Source organism: Miniopterus schreibersii, assembly GCF_964146895.1.
Source record: "Miniopterus schreibersii genome assembly, chromosome: 2".
Classification (NCBI taxonomy): Eukaryota; Metazoa; Chordata; class Mammalia; order Chiroptera; family Miniopteridae; genus Miniopterus; species Miniopterus schreibersii.
In genome coordinates this window covers 7,879,055-7,896,251 of record NC_138102.1, presented here as the reverse complement: position 1 = coordinate 7,896,251, position 17,197 = coordinate 7,879,055, and the positions used below count along the sequence as shown (strand labels likewise).

General features: G+C 42.6%; 2 protein-coding genes across 6 annotated transcripts in view; one reads left to right on the top strand and one right to left on the bottom strand.

Moving 5' to 3' along the window:
• Positions 1–7,917, top strand: part of CFAP97 (cilia and flagella associated protein 97) — a 37,281-nt gene extending 29,364 nt beyond the window's left edge. For all 5 annotated transcript variants that reach the window (XM_081128277.1, XM_081128273.1, XM_081128274.1 and 2 more), the window contains exons 4-5: positions 3,923–4,073; positions 5,052–7,917. In XM_081128277.1, coding sequence (XP_080984403.1) covers positions 3,923–4,073; positions 5,052–5,179 — 279 coding nt within the window. In that variant the 3' untranslated portion in view covers positions 5,180–7,917. The remainder of the gene's footprint in view (positions 1–3,922; positions 4,074–5,051) is intronic.
• A 4,479-nt stretch (positions 7,918–12,396) lies between these two features.
• On the bottom strand, positions 12,397–16,683 carry SLC25A4 (solute carrier family 25 member 4). The gene is made up of 4 exons (XM_081128278.1): positions 16,269–16,683; positions 14,375–14,861; positions 13,928–14,068; positions 12,397–12,836 (listed from the first exon to the last, which is right to left on the bottom strand). Exons 1-4 carry the CDS (start codon positions 16,377–16,379, stop codon positions 12,679–12,681), a joined length of 897 nt encoding a protein of 298 aa, XP_080984404.1. The 5' UTR covers positions 16,380–16,683; the 3' UTR covers positions 12,397–12,678.
• Positions 16,684–17,197: the final 514 nt, after the last annotated feature.

Genomic DNA, 17,197 nt, shown 5'->3' with positions numbered 1-17,197 from the left:
TTTAAATCTGCTTGCTAGGTTGTTCATAGTCAGAACACATGTATGTGCGCGCACACAAACACACACACTTGTGGTTATTTCTGTGTCAGATGTACTGCACAAGCAGCGTCCGTTACTTTATAATTTTTATAATTTGTATGCCTTTGGTGCTCTGTCTTCAGTGACAGAGACCAATTCATATGGCTGACAGGCTTGATGACTAAAGCAGTTCTATTCCAGGAGTCTAGCTTTTAGCAATCCAGAGGCTGATACAATTCAAAACGAAGTAGTACTGCTGTGCACAGAGGGTGGAAAAGGAGAGCGAAGAGGTGGTTACGATTGAATCCTGAGCTTTAGAGTTAGAAGTATTCTGTTAATCTGCCTTTCTGAGGAATTTTGATTTCCTCATTATTTGTTTCACTACCTTTTCCCCCCTCTCCTTACCAAGGGAAATAAATCAAAGGAATAATAAAGAAAAAGTAGCTTTATCCAGTAGAGGGCGTATTTGCTACATATAGATTCAATTATGTTGGAACTTTTTTTATTTCTAAAAGGGGACTCATTTTTTAATTGATGAATTTTGAAATAGTCTTGTTAAGCCACATTTTATTATCTTTATTTAACATACTAGAAATCGGTGATTTTAATGAAAAGCACAAGAATAATCTTAGCAGAGAAGAGGGAGTCACTGAATTTATAGTTTTACTTTACCCTCTAATGTGATTGTTTCATTCTTTTGAATGTGTATCAGTTTCCTGAGCTGTGAAAGAAGAGGGAAGGGGGAATAACTGAAGCAAGATGAGAAAAGTAGTAAGATTTCTGCAGGAATGTATCAGGATTAGAGCCTAGAGCTCAAATGAAGTTAACTTATTTCCATTGTAAGACCATAATCTTCCCACTCAGGAGTTCCTGTGTTAAAATAAAAGGAGTGTGTAGATAAATTTAGAAATTCAGACTTTTCTTAAAAACATTAAGTGAAAAATAAAACCCTCCCTTTTTCTTCTGTTCTTTGTCTGCTGGTCTAGAGGAGGCGTTTTAGAGCTCTTAAAGGGGAAACTGTTAAAGGGGGGCTGATGCATTGTCACAGAGATAAAGATTTACAGCAAATGTCATCCCTAGTATGAGTGTTGATCAGTTAAATAATCGGCACCTTTGTTCTAAGATCTTGAAATAATCTGTAGTTCATTCAATCTGGCTTTCTTTCTTCTCTGCTTTGTCTGTTGTCTCCTCCCATAAAAGAAAGAAATATAATGATAGTTAAGTATCACTACAGCTGTAGAAAATATGGGGAACGGTCCTGATTTTCCCTCAGTCTAGGATACTTGTTACTCTCTAATGTCCTCAGGGTCTTTGCTTTATCACTTTAGAAACAATAAATTAACTCTTCTCTGTAGAAAACTGCTGACATCATTAACATATTACTTTTTCATTCATTTTAACCTTTCTGCCTCTGAAGACAGGATTCAGGCTAGGTTATTTTTCTTTCTAAAAAGGATGAAACTTCCAAGGCTTAAAAAAAAGAAAAATATTTAGACAAACTAATTTGAGATTCATTATTAGAATCTGATTTGAGTAGCATTTCTAAGATTTTGTAAACCATAAATTGGAACATAAGTAACCATTCTTACCATTTTTCAATTCCTAAGTTCTTGCTATATGCCAGGTACTGTTGTGAGCACTTCATATGCATTGTCTCGCTTATTACTCAAAACTGTTTGAGGTTTATTTCATTGTTAATATCCCTATTAAGTCCTTTGACCAAGGTTACACAATCAGTGGCAGAGCCAGGATTTAAATCCAGGTCTTTCTAACTAACTTAGGTTTTTTATCACTCTATTACAAGTGTTACAACATTTTGAACAGTCATTTTTAAGATTTACCAGGAGTTGTAAATTGATGACTAGATTGAAATGTATATATACTTTTGATTTTAGGATTTATGCTGGTATCATTACTTCATAGTTTTGATATTGTTTCTAACAAGCAAGAGCTATTTCTATCTGAAATCATTCCTTTAACTGAGTTTATCTACAATATATTGGGACTTCAGTCAGCAAAATAACCAAAAAAATTAGAAACTGACAATATCAAGTTTTCTATAGAACAGCAATCTAATTAGGCAATTAGATTGCTCTGCCAGTGAAATACATTGATGATGTGATACATAGGAAGTTGCTTACTCAGCTATAAATGTCTTAGACATGCAATGGAATTATCTTCCCAACTAAGTTATAAATTATATGACGGGGCAGTATTTTATATTTTTTCTTATATTCCTTCTAGTATCTTACATAGCTCATAGCAGCTACAAACTGTAGATAGAGAAGGTACAATCTTAGGAGGTTTTGCCACCTAAGTTATACAGCTTCTCTGTCTACAAAAAGAGGACAATGTTATGATGGAAAGACCATGGGCTTTACAGATGGAACCATGTTTAAATCATAACTTTCAGCTCAGCAAAGAGAACCACTAGCACTGTGTGGGTAAGCCTTCGGAGGAGTTTCCTTCTAGCCTTTGAAGGCTAAAAACTGGGGAAGGGCATTTCATGCAAAAAGAACAGTTGGCAGGCTGTGCTCTCTCAGTTGGCCTGCCTGCTTCATGTGCTCTGCACCTCTGCCATTTGTCTCCAAGTTCTTTTTATTCTGTAAGTCCATCCTCTCCCTTTCTAAACAGCTCTCCCCTGAATATTTTGACTTTTCCACCACCATCTGTTCCCTCTCTGGGATTGCTCAGGAACACTGATGATGGAACCTCAGGATAGAAGAAGGGCAGGGGGTGAAAATGCTAAGAGCAAAACACTCCGTTGAGAAAAAGTTGTAGAAATGTTTGGTGGTGATGGTTCACGATGATGTACATGTGCTAAATACCACTGAACTGATGCTTAAAAGCGGTTAAAATGGTAAGTTTTATGTTATGTATATTTTACCACAATGCAAAGAAAACCTAAGTTGAGGAAGAAGGAAAAGATTGTGCAGAGGAAAACTTATCCAGTGATGGAACACATGAGGCTGATTTTTAGTGTGAATCTTGGTGCAGAACAGCATTTTCTTCAGTAAAGTTGTGTGCTACAGAGAAAATTTAAATCAATAAAGAAAATAATAAAACGCAGCCATGGATCAATTCCCCAATTTATTGGTCTCCTTAAATATTCCTTTCTCTCTGGTGCCTGGGGAGAAGCAAACAAAAGAAACTCACCTTCTGATTTGTGAAGAAGGAAAATAAAATTAGGAACATTATACATTAGACTCTCAGTGAGTCCTATTAAAATACCATGTTATTGGATACTGTGTTGCCTTGGCTAGCTGATTTTAAATCTTTAAAAAGCTTTATATTCTATAGTAGTTGGTTTTCAAACTTAACAGCAAAAACTTGTGTGTTTTTCAAACTAAATTTTATGCAGAATCTTCAGTATATGAAACAATTCAGAAAGCATAGTTGGGCTAATAGAAATTAGGAGTGGGAGAGCCCTGTCCACTGGGCCTTACTTCAGTGTCCTTTCACCCTGGAGTCACTACTGGAAAGTTGAAACAGGTTGAAAGCCGCTGCTATATAATCAGATGCAGGATTTATAGTAGCTTCAGTAAGTTTATGGTAATTTCTGGGCTCTTAAGCATTATTATTCCCATTATATCATTTCTGTGAGAAAGTCAGCTTTAATGTATTTCAACTTACAGCACTTTTCCTAAGATTGTAACCTGGTATTAAAAAGAGATGTGCCTGTAATCAGTTGTTAGAATGAGTGGTTTTGGCTATAGGCTAGGTCAAAGCCCTTAGATTTTCCTGAAAGTGTATTATTTGAAATATTTTTTCACATAGTATGTCAACAGTGATTTAAAGTCTTTTCTATTTTATTTCATGAATTTCAGGTTCTAAAAATAGTTGTCCTTTTAGGAAAAGATTACTGTTTAATATTGACTTTCAAATTGATTGTCTTTAAATGAAGGCTTTATTGAAGAGACTTGAAGCTGTGAAACCAACTGTTGGCATGAAACGCTCAGAACAGCTAATGGACTATCATCGCAATATGGGTTATCTCAACTCATCACCATCCTTAAGAAGAGCGAGGTCAACTCTCAGCCAGTATAGCCCATTAAGTAAGCATATTCAAGATTATTTTGTGCTTGCTTGTATCTTTTATCTTTTTTAAAAAAAAATACAGCTTATGTTCTTATGATAGAGTTTTATTTTATTATTATTGGTTGATCTTGGAGAGGAAGGGAGAGAGAGAAACATCGATTTGTTGTTCCACTTATTTATGCTCTCATTGGTTGATTCTTGTATGTGCCCTTACCAGGGATCAGACCTGCAACCTTGGTGAATCAGAATGATGCTCTAACCAACTGAGCTACCTCGCCAGAGTATGATAGAGTTTTGAAATACTGACTTCTGGAATGGATTTTATGATTTTTCACTGGCATGCTTTGTTTTTATTTGTGTTAGTTCACTTAATTTCAGGTTCCATTTATAGCAGGTAATAGCAGCATAGGAAGGAAACCAGGAGAAAAAACAGTTGAAAATACCAGTAGTTTTCTTAGATAGTAGAAGAGAGACTTTTAACTTCAATGTATTTATTAAAGGAAGAAGTAAACAGATGGGCTGTTTAAAAGTTGCTGAAACATTTCCCGGAGCCAATTAAGAATTATTGGTAGCATCTTCAGCCCTTGTATGTGCTTTGTCTTCCTCACTGAGTAAAACAAAAATTAGCAATCTGTAAACTATTAAAAACATATGTGAGCCCCAGGTTCGTGGCTCAGTTAGTTGGAATGTCGTTCCGTACACCAAAAGGTTGCAGGTTCAGATCCAGGTCAGGGCACATACCTAGGTTGTGGGTTCAATCCCCCCAATTAAAATATGCATTGGAGGCAAACGATTGATGTTTCTCTTTCTCTCTCTCTCTCCCTCCCTCTCTCTAAAATCAGTAAACATATCCTAGGATGAGGATTAAAAAAATGTGAGATAGAAAAGAAAAATTTAGTCTGCACTTAAAATTAGGAGAGGAAGTATATCAGATGATAATTTATGTATTTTGTTTAAATAATTCAAAACATTTCTTATTTTTTGTGTATTTTCAGGAGGAGCATCCAGGACATCTAGTGCTACCAGTGGTCTCAGTTGTAAGAGTGAGGGAGCAGTTTTTGACACAAACGGTGGCCTGTTGCTAAGACCTAAGCCTCCTAATGTTCGTACAGCTTGGTTATAAAAACTTTTTACTTTAAACATTGTTCATCCAATTTTTATTGAAGTGCTCTTGTATATTACTACAGTTCTCTGTGTAAACATCTATAACAGCTGTTTTAAGAATTTTAAGTTGTACAACAGCAAATTGTAATTTATTATACTTCAATGGAAAGTTGTTTTCACAAAAGATAATTTAACGTAAAGCCAGTGTTTCCTATGAGGATGTATTTATATGAGATGTATATGTATTTGATAGAGAAATGCATGTATATTGTCTCAGCATAGAGGTCGATTCAGCTCTCCTGCTGACAAAACAGTTGTGATAGTATCACTGCACGGTGGCCTGGAGATAATAACTATATACGTCTCATTTTATTTTTATTTTATTTTCACTTCTTATAAGCTTTGTGCCATGAGCAATACTCCTATATTTGACTGGCTTTGTTTTCTGTTTGCTTCAGGATTTAGGTGGTATGACTCATAACTTGATTGTAACACATTTATTAATGAAAAAAATCTTGAAATTTGTTTTCATTGTTGGAGCTAATTTACTGGGGCAATCCTTATGACTCGCCAGAGGTATCTACTACCTCTGCCTAAGTGTGCTGAGTTAGGTCTTAACATTGAATCAACCATTCCAAACCATTTCAAACTGCAAGTATTAGAAAGGTCCACTTAGAAGCTCCTTTTTCATGTTTTTGTACATTCAGGTAAAGTACTAGTAATGGTTCTGAGAAATGAGATAGGACTTAGAACTACAGTCTACTTGCATTGTGAATAGTTTGTCCAAGGACCAGATCATCATAAGCAAAACCAAGTGGTTTTTGAATCAGCAAAATAGCACCGCCAGTTTGAAGAGCCAAGAGGCAGATCCTGAGTTGTGTCAGAACAGTGTTTTAAGTGATACTGCTAACAAGCTGTGTTATAGTTAGTATTTATTGTATTAAGAGAAAAGATAAACAAGAAAGAAATGCATTGTCTCACAACTTTAGAAACTCCAGCTAGTGCTTTTAAGGGCTGAAAAAGAAAATGAAAATATAAATGATGAAGGGGGAAAATCACATATTTGTTGAGGCTACTTTAAATGTCTGCTAATTGTTTTGTTTTCTTTCAGTCTGTAGGCTCTTAAATTATAGCTCAGTCAGGGTTGCGTCTGCTGTTCTTGTTGGCACTGTTTTTCATTACTGGCCTTTTTAGTAGATCCTTAGAATGTTTGGAAAGTTGCCATATTAAATGCCAAACCTTTTTTTAATAGGAATTTTTGATCTGTAACCACAGTAAGAATATTTGTGTTTTTCTGGATTAACTCAAGCTCTGTAGCATGCATGCAGAAAACAAACTGCATTTTACTAAACAGCAATTCAGGATTTCTTGGTCTTAGTGTGTGTTCATCGATTTCGTGTAGGGTAGGGCATGTAATGTCTGGGAACAGTGGTGCTAATATAATTCATGTGAACATAGCCTGACTGTGGGTTGTTCTGCTTCTTTCTTTGGGATGTAATGTTTCTTCATCGTTATTGGATGCTTTGTTTTGGTAAACAGGTTTTTACATCATTTCGTGTTCTGCTTTATATATGAACTTGAGCTATACTAACGCAAGGTTTTATTTTTTAACTTACTGTACTTGTAATGTTTGTATAACAACCTGTCTTTAAGGAGAGATAAGATAACGCTGGATTTAAAACTCAGCATTTGAACATCTGTTCATTAGTGAGTGGCCAATATATTTATATTGAATTTTAAGTTGTTAGGGAAAAATATATGTCAAATCTTTTAATGTCCATAATGGCATTAGTCTCTTAGAACATTTTATATGGTCTTTGCCATATGTTCTGTACAACACAATTTCATAGATAACTAAATTAATGCCTTTGGTTTGTACTGCCTTGATGAGAGGGGCGTCTGATATTACTGATAACAGGGATTCAACTTGAAAGAAAAGTCAAGAAGAACAATATTCATTTCTTCAAAACAATTTACAATCACACTTATATACAATAAGTGTATGGAGAAAGCTAAATTGAAAACTGATATTCTCTCAAGGTACTTTGAAGTTATGGTTTAAGGGGCATTTTTATGAAGGACTGGTAATTATACTGTTTTCATTTTCAAGAACATAAAAGTGAAGGATCGTCTAGCACTACTTTTTATTTGGTTCACTTGTACCTTGCTGTATATACTTTGAAGATTTACTTCTGCAACTAGAAATTATACTAATCCAAGGTCTAAATTATAGGCAGGATTCTTACCGGGAGTTATTTTCATATGTCAAATGTTAAACTAATATTGCCTCCTTTTCAATAAAATTCTGTGAAAGATTTTTAACTATTAAAATGATTTCCGAAGAGACAGTTATTATCTCGGGCTTCCCCTACTTCCTTTTTTCACTCTTCATAAAAAGGTGCTTTTCTTAGCTACTGTTCCAAATAAAATTTTCTGGTTTGCTTTTAAATATAGTGGAATGCAGTTGTTTTCAACCCATTAACCCAAATGTCCAAAGTGGATATCTAGACAACTTTAAAAAGAGGTCATTGTGATGGATACAAGTGTGTGCATCCCAGACTTCAGTACTGCACACTGTGAAGTATTATGACCAATATAATGTTGGAGATACAAGGTTAATTTGTTTTATTTTTATAATTAAATTCATAAAATGTGTAATATCTTAAATGCCAAAGTCTTTACCTGTAAATGATTGCATACCATCCTAGAAAATGTGTTTAATGCTAATGACTACTTTATTTCCATGAATAAAGATCAGTAAGAAACTGAAAAATCACTATCTGTTTTAAATTTCCCAGTCCATTGTGACTTGTTTTAGTCATAAAGAACTAGCTTGGCATAGTGAAGAAAGAAAGAAAAGAAAGATAACTGAGTTTTGAGCCTATGTCTGTCTCTCAATTGCTTGGTCTTCTTCCCATTTGAAAAATTAGAATAGTAACTTTTACATGCCGCACAAGACTAAGAATTAGTGAGAATGAAGTTGGAAGGAGGGTATTAGAGAGTTTTTAAAGATTTTGTTTAAAATTCCGTTCTTGATCATCTCTTTAAACCACACTGTCTAATTTGTTCTGTAAAATTGTTACAATGCTACAGTGCAAGTTCCGTTTTAAATTGAAGGCTTTTCTTTTAAAAGTGCCTATCTATAACCTTTCATATGCATTATGAGTGATAAGAAATACTCTTTAAAACTTGCTGTCAGACACCAGCTGATTTTAAAATTCTGGTTACTGCCCTGGCCGATTTTGCTCAGTGGTTAGCGCGTCAGCCTTCGGACCAAAGGGTCCCAGGTTTGCTTCCGGCCAAGGGCACGCACCTCATTTGTAGGCTCGGCCCCGCTGGGGCTTGATCGGGAGGCAGCCAATCGATGTGTCTCTCTCCCCCTTTCACTCTGTGAAAAAGGAACAGAAAAAATACCCTCAGGTGAGGATAAAAATAAATATATAAAAATTCTGGTCACTGTTTTTTAATGTATGAGGTAACGTAAAATTTTACTATAATTTAATGATACAGGGTTTTTTCCTATGAACCTAATTTCACATTGCTGTTATAAGGTAGTAAAAGATCTTGGGTAGTCACCAAAAAAGAATTAAAACCTATGGTTCTGAATATACAGTGTGTTTATTGCAATGAGACTTCACAAAAACCACACCACATTTATTTCATATATTGGGATTATAGCTGATCTCCAGGTTGGGAGTGTGCCCGATTTTCTTTATTTCATTCTGAGAATCTATATTTCGTGAAGAAAATATCCAGAATTATAAATAAATATATTTGCTTCCCATACAGTTACGCATTCTAACTAGAAAAACCTAATTATTTCATTAATTTGAGACGTTTTCATTTTAAATTATATTTTAAAGAATATGAGAGGGATGTGGTCCTTTGGTTGAATATACACAAGAAAATGACATTTTATAGATTTTTGTTTACAGAAACAGGAAAGGGCACCAAACATCAATGTTCCTATGTTGTCCTGAAGCAAACACCTGGGCCACAACTGACTGCTGTGGTAATAGAGCTCACAAGGCCCCTGGGGCTCCCTCCCAGTCGTTACTCTCTGCCTGCCAAAAGGCAACTGCTCTCTTACCTTTTAACACCATAGTCATTTTGCCTGTTTTTGAATCCCATGAATGGAATTATACTTTTTTGTGTCTGGCTTTGCTGAACACATTTGTGTTTGTGACTTTCTTCCGTGTTGTCTCAGGTAGCTGATACCGTTCTCACCCCTGTCCTAGTCTGACTGGGCTGTGATTTATCCAGCCTGTGGTTCCCGGGCATTGGGGGTGGTTTCCAGGTGTCGACTATTTCGAATAATGGTAGGAAGGTTTCTGTAGATGAGCCCTGATTTCCTGCGCGTGCATTTTAACTGGGCATGTTCTTCGGAGTGCAGTTGCTAGGTCAGAGAATCTACACGTTCGGGAGAGAATGGCAGAGATTTCCGAAGTGAGTACCAGTTGACTCTCCCACAGAAGTGTGTTAGTTCCTGTGCTCCGTGTCCTCACTGATATTTAGTGTCAGTCATTTTTACGTTTAACCGTTTGGGTGGGTATGTAGCGGGATATTGTGATTTTAATTGCTCTGCTCTAATCCGATTGGAACACTTGTTCATCTTTATTGGACATTGGGATATCCTTTGTGTGTGGCCTGTTTTTCTCTTGGTCAAATGTCTTTCTCTTGTTGACTTGTAGGAGCAGTAGTGTTTTCTGGATACGATACAATCCCAGTGTGAGTTTTCTCCTTTTTGGGCTTGCCTTTTCACCATGAATGGTGTCTCTGAACAGAAATTCTTTTATTTAGTTCACTTTATCAATCTTTTCTATCTAGTACTTTTTAAAAATATTTAATTTTGTGACATTTTCATTTACCTGAGGGCGTGAAGGTACTCTGCTGTATTGTAGAAACGTTGCCTCTCATACTCAGATTTGCAGTTCATTCAGTACCATTGATTGTCTCTTTCACTAATTTTGTTACCTTAGTTATTTACTTCCCACTTTAGTGTTTGGGTTTAATTTGCTGTTATTTTCTAACTTCTTGAGTTGGATGTATAGTTCACTGATTCTCAGCCGCCTTTTCTAACAGATGCATGGAAGGCCATACATTTCTTAGCATAGTTTTAGCTGTTTCTTACAGGTTTTGATACCATGGTATTTTTATTTTCATTAAGTCCAAAACATTTTCAGGGTTCCATTCTGACTTCCACTTTTAAAATAATGGATTCTTTATATTTTCAGTTGGATGTTTTAAAGTTGTGTTTGTGGTTTGGGTTTATATGAAGTTATTCAGGAAAAACCTGAAGCTCTGGATCAAGCTCAGTAAGTGACAGCCATGGACCAAGATCAGCAGCTCAGTGCCCGTTTATGTGGCTTTTACTTTTTTGAATCGGTTTTCTAAGGTCAAAAGAGTATTTTGTGACATGTAAATATTGTATGAAATTCACATTTCTGGTCCATCCATAAAGTTTTGTGGAACACAGCCACAACTCACTCACTTGTCTTAAGAGCTGTGTTGCGTCCAAGACCATCTGGCCAACCATGCCTAAAATATTACTTCAGAGAAAATGTTTGTTGACCCCTGCTCTGCATGGTATTTCTTCCAGACAGACTTTTGTTTCAGGCAGACGGCAGGAGTGCTTGAAATCTCAAATCACCTTAATCCAGTTAAGCGATTGAGATGATCTGAAGCTTGGCATCCATGACTGCAAGGCCAAACTATTATTCCCTGTTCACTCTCACTGCTAGGGTGTCCCCCTTTGGGATCTAAATCCAAAACAGGTTACCAGGGCTCCCCTTCCTTGGCAGGTCGAGGATTCATTTTTGTGCCTCTCTCCCCAAGTGCCTTCCAAACTCACCAATCCTTCAGCCTTTCAGCTGAATTTTCCACAACTTGGAGGCACCCGGTGGGGGAAAGCATCAGATGGGGAAATATATCAGACTTGACTTCTGGGTTGTCTTCTTCCAAAATCTTGGCCCCATAACTTTCCATGCCTTGCTACTCCCCAGTGCCTTCATGCAGATTTTTATTTTAAATATTTAGAACCCCTTTTTTAGTTGTCAGAGGGTGCATTGGTTTGCATTGTCTGGTCTGCCAATATGGAAATCTTCTATAAACTGTAAATATACTGTTTTTAAAGGTAATTCTCAGATCTTAACAGTGAAGTAAGTGTGTTAATCTTGAACCTGAATTTGTTTGGGCAGCCATCAAATGAAGCAGTCCCATTTCCTCTAAGAGATATCTACTAGACTAGGATAGATAAAACTTTGGATATGGTAAAGCATAGACCTTAGTTACTAAGGTACAACAAAGCAGCCGATGTCTTAGTGGGGATGCAGGACTGAGTAGGTGGAGGAGCTTGGGAAGGAAGGTAAGGAGCAGTGCAGAGGCACTGCACCGCTCGAGCCACCTATCGGGAAACAAAAGATGTGCCCGCCTTTCAGGCTTTGCCTGGGATCCAGGTACTTGCTTCCTTCTGGTAACTCAACAAGCTAGAACTATATGAACTGTTTGTCTTCTGGACCAAGGTACCTCATTTCCCACTTGAAATTGTAATTCTTTCCCTCTTGCTCAAAAATTTATGCTTCAGATCTAAAACTGACCCCCCCCCCCCCGAAGTGTTAGCAGAAACCTCTACCCATGTATCTAACACTGGCAGATGCTTTCTAGAGCCATGTATCTAAGTCTAGTTATTTGCTTCAAGGCCCACCTTCTACCACTTCCCACATTTCAACTCCCCCCCAACCAAGACTCATTGTATCAAAGGTTACATTACTTACCAGTGTGCTCTCTCCTCACTCCTGCCCCCTTTCCAAATCCGCAGAACCTAATTGTCAGTGATACTCACATGCTCCATGATGTTCAATGAGCAGTGTCCACCTGCCATAAAATTGTCTCACAGTTCTCCAGTGGCACTGATACAAAGCACTTCCTTCCTAACATGCAAAACTCTTGAAACTATGATTTAAGGCTCTCAGGGGAACCTCAGAATTCCTAAAGAGTGAGTGAAATAAGGGGAGATTACTTTGAGCCTCTGCCTGGGTGGAATGAGGCAAGAGTGCATAACCTGCTCCGGTTCGGAAGCCAGAACTTAAAGCACCTAGGCACCTCTATGATACATAGTATAACACTTGCCATTTAGAAGTTGGGCCACTGATCTATAAATGAGTCATGCTAGAAAAGGGGCACTTATGGTCTTATTTTTAATCCATTTGGCAGTTAATAAGAATTCAGTAGAGAACATGCATTAAGTGGTCTTTATTGGTTTCACATTCGGTTACTTCTTTATTATCAGTTCTTCAGTTAATTATACAAGTATGATACGTTATATTGTCTGTGGGAATTTAAATGTAAAATAAATACAAAATACATTCGTGGTTTAATGAACACTCAGTGAAGCTTTTTTTTTTTCTGAGGTATTCCTTTCAGTCTGGTTTTACGCCAGATCTTTCTTTTTACTTCCCCTAGGAAAAGTCTATTAAACCACACAACGGGTCTGGAACCAATGAATTCGTTTTAATTACATTAGACGAATTTTTTGATCTCATCATACAACACCAACACAAAGGCACCGCCCATGCCTCTCAACACATTGGACCAGGCACCTTTGAAGAAAGCCTTGCCTCCTTCATCCTTGGCGATCTTCCTCCAGCAGTCCAGTGTCCCAGTGTACATAATGTCCGCTGTGGAAACAAATGTTGGTGAGGGCTCCGTAATTCTGGAGGAAAGAGACTTTTCCTCTGAAAGACATCTGCACATCCTGTTACCAGAGTTAAAGTCACTTGAGCTCTAAGTCCCAGCTCTATGCTGCATTCAACTAGACATCCCCTTTCCTGTGTAACTGTTAGGCAGGCTCTCGTCAGTCCTATTCCTTTAACTCAAGGAGAGAACTCTGGCAATTCACCAGCTAATTCACAGACCATCAAACTGGAAAACGGAGCAAAGTGGAGCAGAAGTATTAAACTGGGTAGTGCCCCTTTTTATGGATGAGAAAACTGAGGCCTAGTCTCCGATTATACTAGCCCAAGATTATACAGTGAAATGAGCCACAACTATCAGGTTGAACCAAATGAAACTAGCACTTGACTTTTTTTACTTTAAAAATGGCTATTTCATATGTTTCGACCTATGGGAGCCAAAACTTTTTCTATCACAACAGACTGCCTGAGGCTTGAGGCCATCCACCTAAATCCCCCTTCCCTGCTTGTCATAACTAGCTAAGAATCATTTATAAATAAACAAGGTAATTACTTCAATTCTTTCGCCTTGTTTCTGCACCCAGGCTCTAAGGCAGCGGTTTTCAGCCTTTTCTGCCTCTTGGCACATAAACTAAAATTCTGCACACACAAAAATACACACTTTTTGCCGATCTGACCAAAAAAAGGTATAATTGTGATTCATCCACACTGGACAGGTATTTTTGTGTTGGCGGTTGTCATTTTTTTTATTTGACAATCTAAGGGAAAGGTCAGTGCCCCAACTAAACAGGCAGGTGCTGCATGTTTTGAAAGGCTGGCGGCACAGTGGTGGAAAACCACTGCTCTAAGAGAAAGGGCCTAAGGCCTCGATCCTGCTAGGTACCTGGTGAGGTTCACCTTTAAATACCTCCTTTCTGATGCCCTTATCTACGTGATAACCAAGTTCTCTATCAATTCCTTGAGAATCTTTCCCGAGTTCTTATGTAATTTAACAGTCAGTACAGTGAAGATTGGAAACGAGCCAACAGTGCTCCCCGAGGGCAGAGCCTGCCTTAGACCCGTGGGTGCGCGCTTACCCCCCTTGCGGCCCGACTGCATCATCATCCTCCGGCGCACGGTGTCAAAGGGGTAGGACACCAGCCCCGCCACCGCCGTCACCGACTGCGCGATCATCCAGCTGACGAATATGTGCACGTTCTTGGGGTCCGGCAGCATCCCTGCGGGCAGAGCCAAGAAGCCGGGGGGCGGTGAGGCCGGCGCGGGTGGGGAAGGGGCTGAGGCTCCCGGAGACACCCAGTAACCAGCCGGCGCCCCGGGAGGAGCGGGGCCAGGGTGCCCCCCTTCCTCTCCATAGCTCAGGGCCAGAGTCTGTCTCGGGAGAGGGCAAGGGCGATCCTCTGGCCACGGCCACACCTGGCCGCCGCCTCCTTCGGGAGCCTCCGCTTAGCCCAGAGGCTAGGAAAACGCAAGGGTCCTGAACACCAAGCCCTCTGTGGGCCGCCCGGCCCCCGGGCCCCTCTCACCCTTGGCAGTGTCGTAGACGCCGAAGTAGGCAGCTCTGTAGATGATGATGCCCTGGACCGAGACGCTGAAGCCCTGGTAGAGGCCCCCGAGGCCGTCGGACTTGAAGATCTTGGTGAGGCAGTCGCCCAGGCCGCTGAACTCGCGCTGGGCGCTGCCCTTGCCCACGTCGGCGGCCAGCCTGGTCCTGGCAAAGTCCAGCGGGTACACAAAGCAGAGGGAGGTGGCCCCAGCCGCCCCGCCGGAAGCCAGGTTACCCGCGAAGTAGCGCCAGAACTGCTTGTGCCGGTCCACGCCCCCCAGGAAGATCTGCTTGTACTTGTCCTTGAAGGCGAAGTTGAGCGCTTGGGTGGGGAAGTAGCGGATCACGTTGGCCAGGTTGCCCCTCCAGAAGGAGAGGAAGCCCTGCTCCTTGGGGATTCTCACCACGCAGTCCATGATCCCTTTGTACTGTTTCTCCGCACTGATCTGTTTGCTGGCATGCTGGACCTGTGGGGGGCGCGGGGAGGGGGGCGCGGGGAGGGGGGCGCGGGGAGGGGGGGCATGGAGGGGGGGCATGGAGGGGGGCGTGGGGAGGGGCGCGGGGAGGGGCGCGGGGAGGGGCGCGGGGAGGGGCGTGGGGAGGGGCGCGGGGAGGAGTCCGGCGTTAGGAGGAGGGAGGGGGGCAGAGGGAAAAGGGGGCAAGAGAAAGAACATTGCAAAAAAAAAAAAATGGTTAGGGAAACTCAAATATGGTAAATCAGTGTTAGCTACTCGGATAACAAGCCAAAAAATCCAATTTTGCCTCAAAGATCAGGGCATTTGAGAGAAAATGTTCCGCCCCAAGGAAATGGTAAAGATGATCTGATTGTGCGAAGAGAGTCATTTATGGATCGGACTTTCCCTGGGTGCCAGAGCCATGCTAACGGCTCACTGGGGCATAGAAATGATGGAAGGTGCCCGCCCCGAAGGGCGCGCGCCCTGATCTGCACGCAGGATGGGCAGGAGGGAGGGTGGCTCGGCCTCACTCCAGCCTCCCCGACACCAGGACTCTGAGGAGTCGATGGCCTCACGGAAAGAGAGTAAGTCCACCGGGCGTCAGGGCCTGGAGCTTTCAGGCGCCTTATCCAAGTGACCCACTGTTGGGGGGGGGGCTGTTGTGAGCAATGTGTTGGGGGGTTTCTTGTTATTGATGATTCTGACTCCCACACTGAAGAGGCCCAGGTCCCCACTGACAGGCCCATGTGTTTGGGACAAGTGAGAAGAACAGGATCGACGGGGGTCAGGGGGGGATGCCATTCGGTGACTGGGCAGAAGGGGAAAAGACGTGGGGAACGGATGAGTAAGGAAGGCTGGCTGCGTTCATTCCAAAAATCGCTCCTTAATCTCTCAAAGCCTGATTCTTCATCCGTCAGGTTGGAGGAGCGAACACCTATCTCACAGGGCTCTCTACAGACGGACGGAACACGTCCGTCCGCCTCTAGCACAGTGCACGGGCCACGGGAACCGAGCTCTCCTGTAATCACTGTTTTAAGGTCTTTATTGTAAAAGGCGGGTGCAGGTGAAAAGGCGCAGGGGACACTGCAAATCAGAAGGTGAGGCCGACCTAAGAGGCCCGAGTGGCGTGCCAGTGCTGGCCCGGGCACAGGATCTGGCTGGCTGGAACCCACTCGGGGTGGGTTTCCATATATAGCCACCGGGCCGCTGGGCGCCACCCGACACCAGGAATCTGCCACTGACGCTGGACCTGCCTGCGCAGGGGGCACCTTCCCCTTGGCCGAGGCCGCCGGGGCCTGTGGCCTAGCGCGGGTTTGCTGCGCCCCGCGCCCCGCGCCGCTGCGCCCCGCCGGGTCCCGCGCGCCCCGCCCCCGCCCGCGCCCGCGCCCGCGCCCGCGCCCGCGCCCGCTGCGTCCCCACCTGCAGCAGCAGCTTGACCCGCTCGATGGGGGCCACCGCGGTCTTGGAGACGGCAGCGGCGATGCCGCCGGCCAGGAAGTCCTTCAGGAAGCTCATAGCCTGGTCACTCATGATGGCAGCCGGGCGCACACAGCCTCGGGGAGCCGCGCTGTCGTTCTCGCTCTCGCTCTGGCCGGGCTGGGCACAGCCACCCCGTCTCCTTCCCTGCGCGACGCGAAGGGGCCGCCGGCCTCGCCCCGCATCCCTCCTTATATCCCCCGCCCGGCCTCTCGCGAGAGGAGGAGGGACCCCGGGGCCGCGCGCGCCGTGCGCATTGGCTGGGCAGGTGCCTGGACACCCCCTCGCCGCCCCCCTCCCCGGCAGAGGGCAAAGGGGGCGAAGGCGCTTCCGGGAGGCAGGGGTGGGCTGGGGGCTGTGCCCTGGGCTTGGGACGTTTAAAGGGCAAATTCATGTTATCTGTCCGGGCGAGGCGAGGGAACACCGTGTCTCCGCAGCGTGCGGGCCACTGTATTTATAGCACAAGGAGGCTTAGGCGGGGGCCGGCTTGGGGACGGACACGGGACCGATGCCTCACGCAGCGGTGGCTCCAGCCTCGGGCCTGCACGGGCCGCGCCTGGCCGGGGCATTGCAGGCCTGTTTTCCCTCCTTCCCCGAATGGTGCCCCTCTGCGCACAGCTCGCCGCCTGCATCTGGGCCTCTTCGGAGGTGTGCGCTCTGACGACGCAGGTCCTCCAACATAAACACTGAAGTCACTTGATGCTGTGATTTCCTAAGAGACTCTGGCAACCTGCTGAATCCCCTTTCCTCCCGGTTCAGTGGCTCACCCATTCATTCTGCTATCAAAGATTGATGTGCCTGGGGCTCAGGGGCGCCCCGAAAGGCCCAGCGCGGGGCCACTAGGGGAATAGTTTCAGCAACGCGCACGCGCG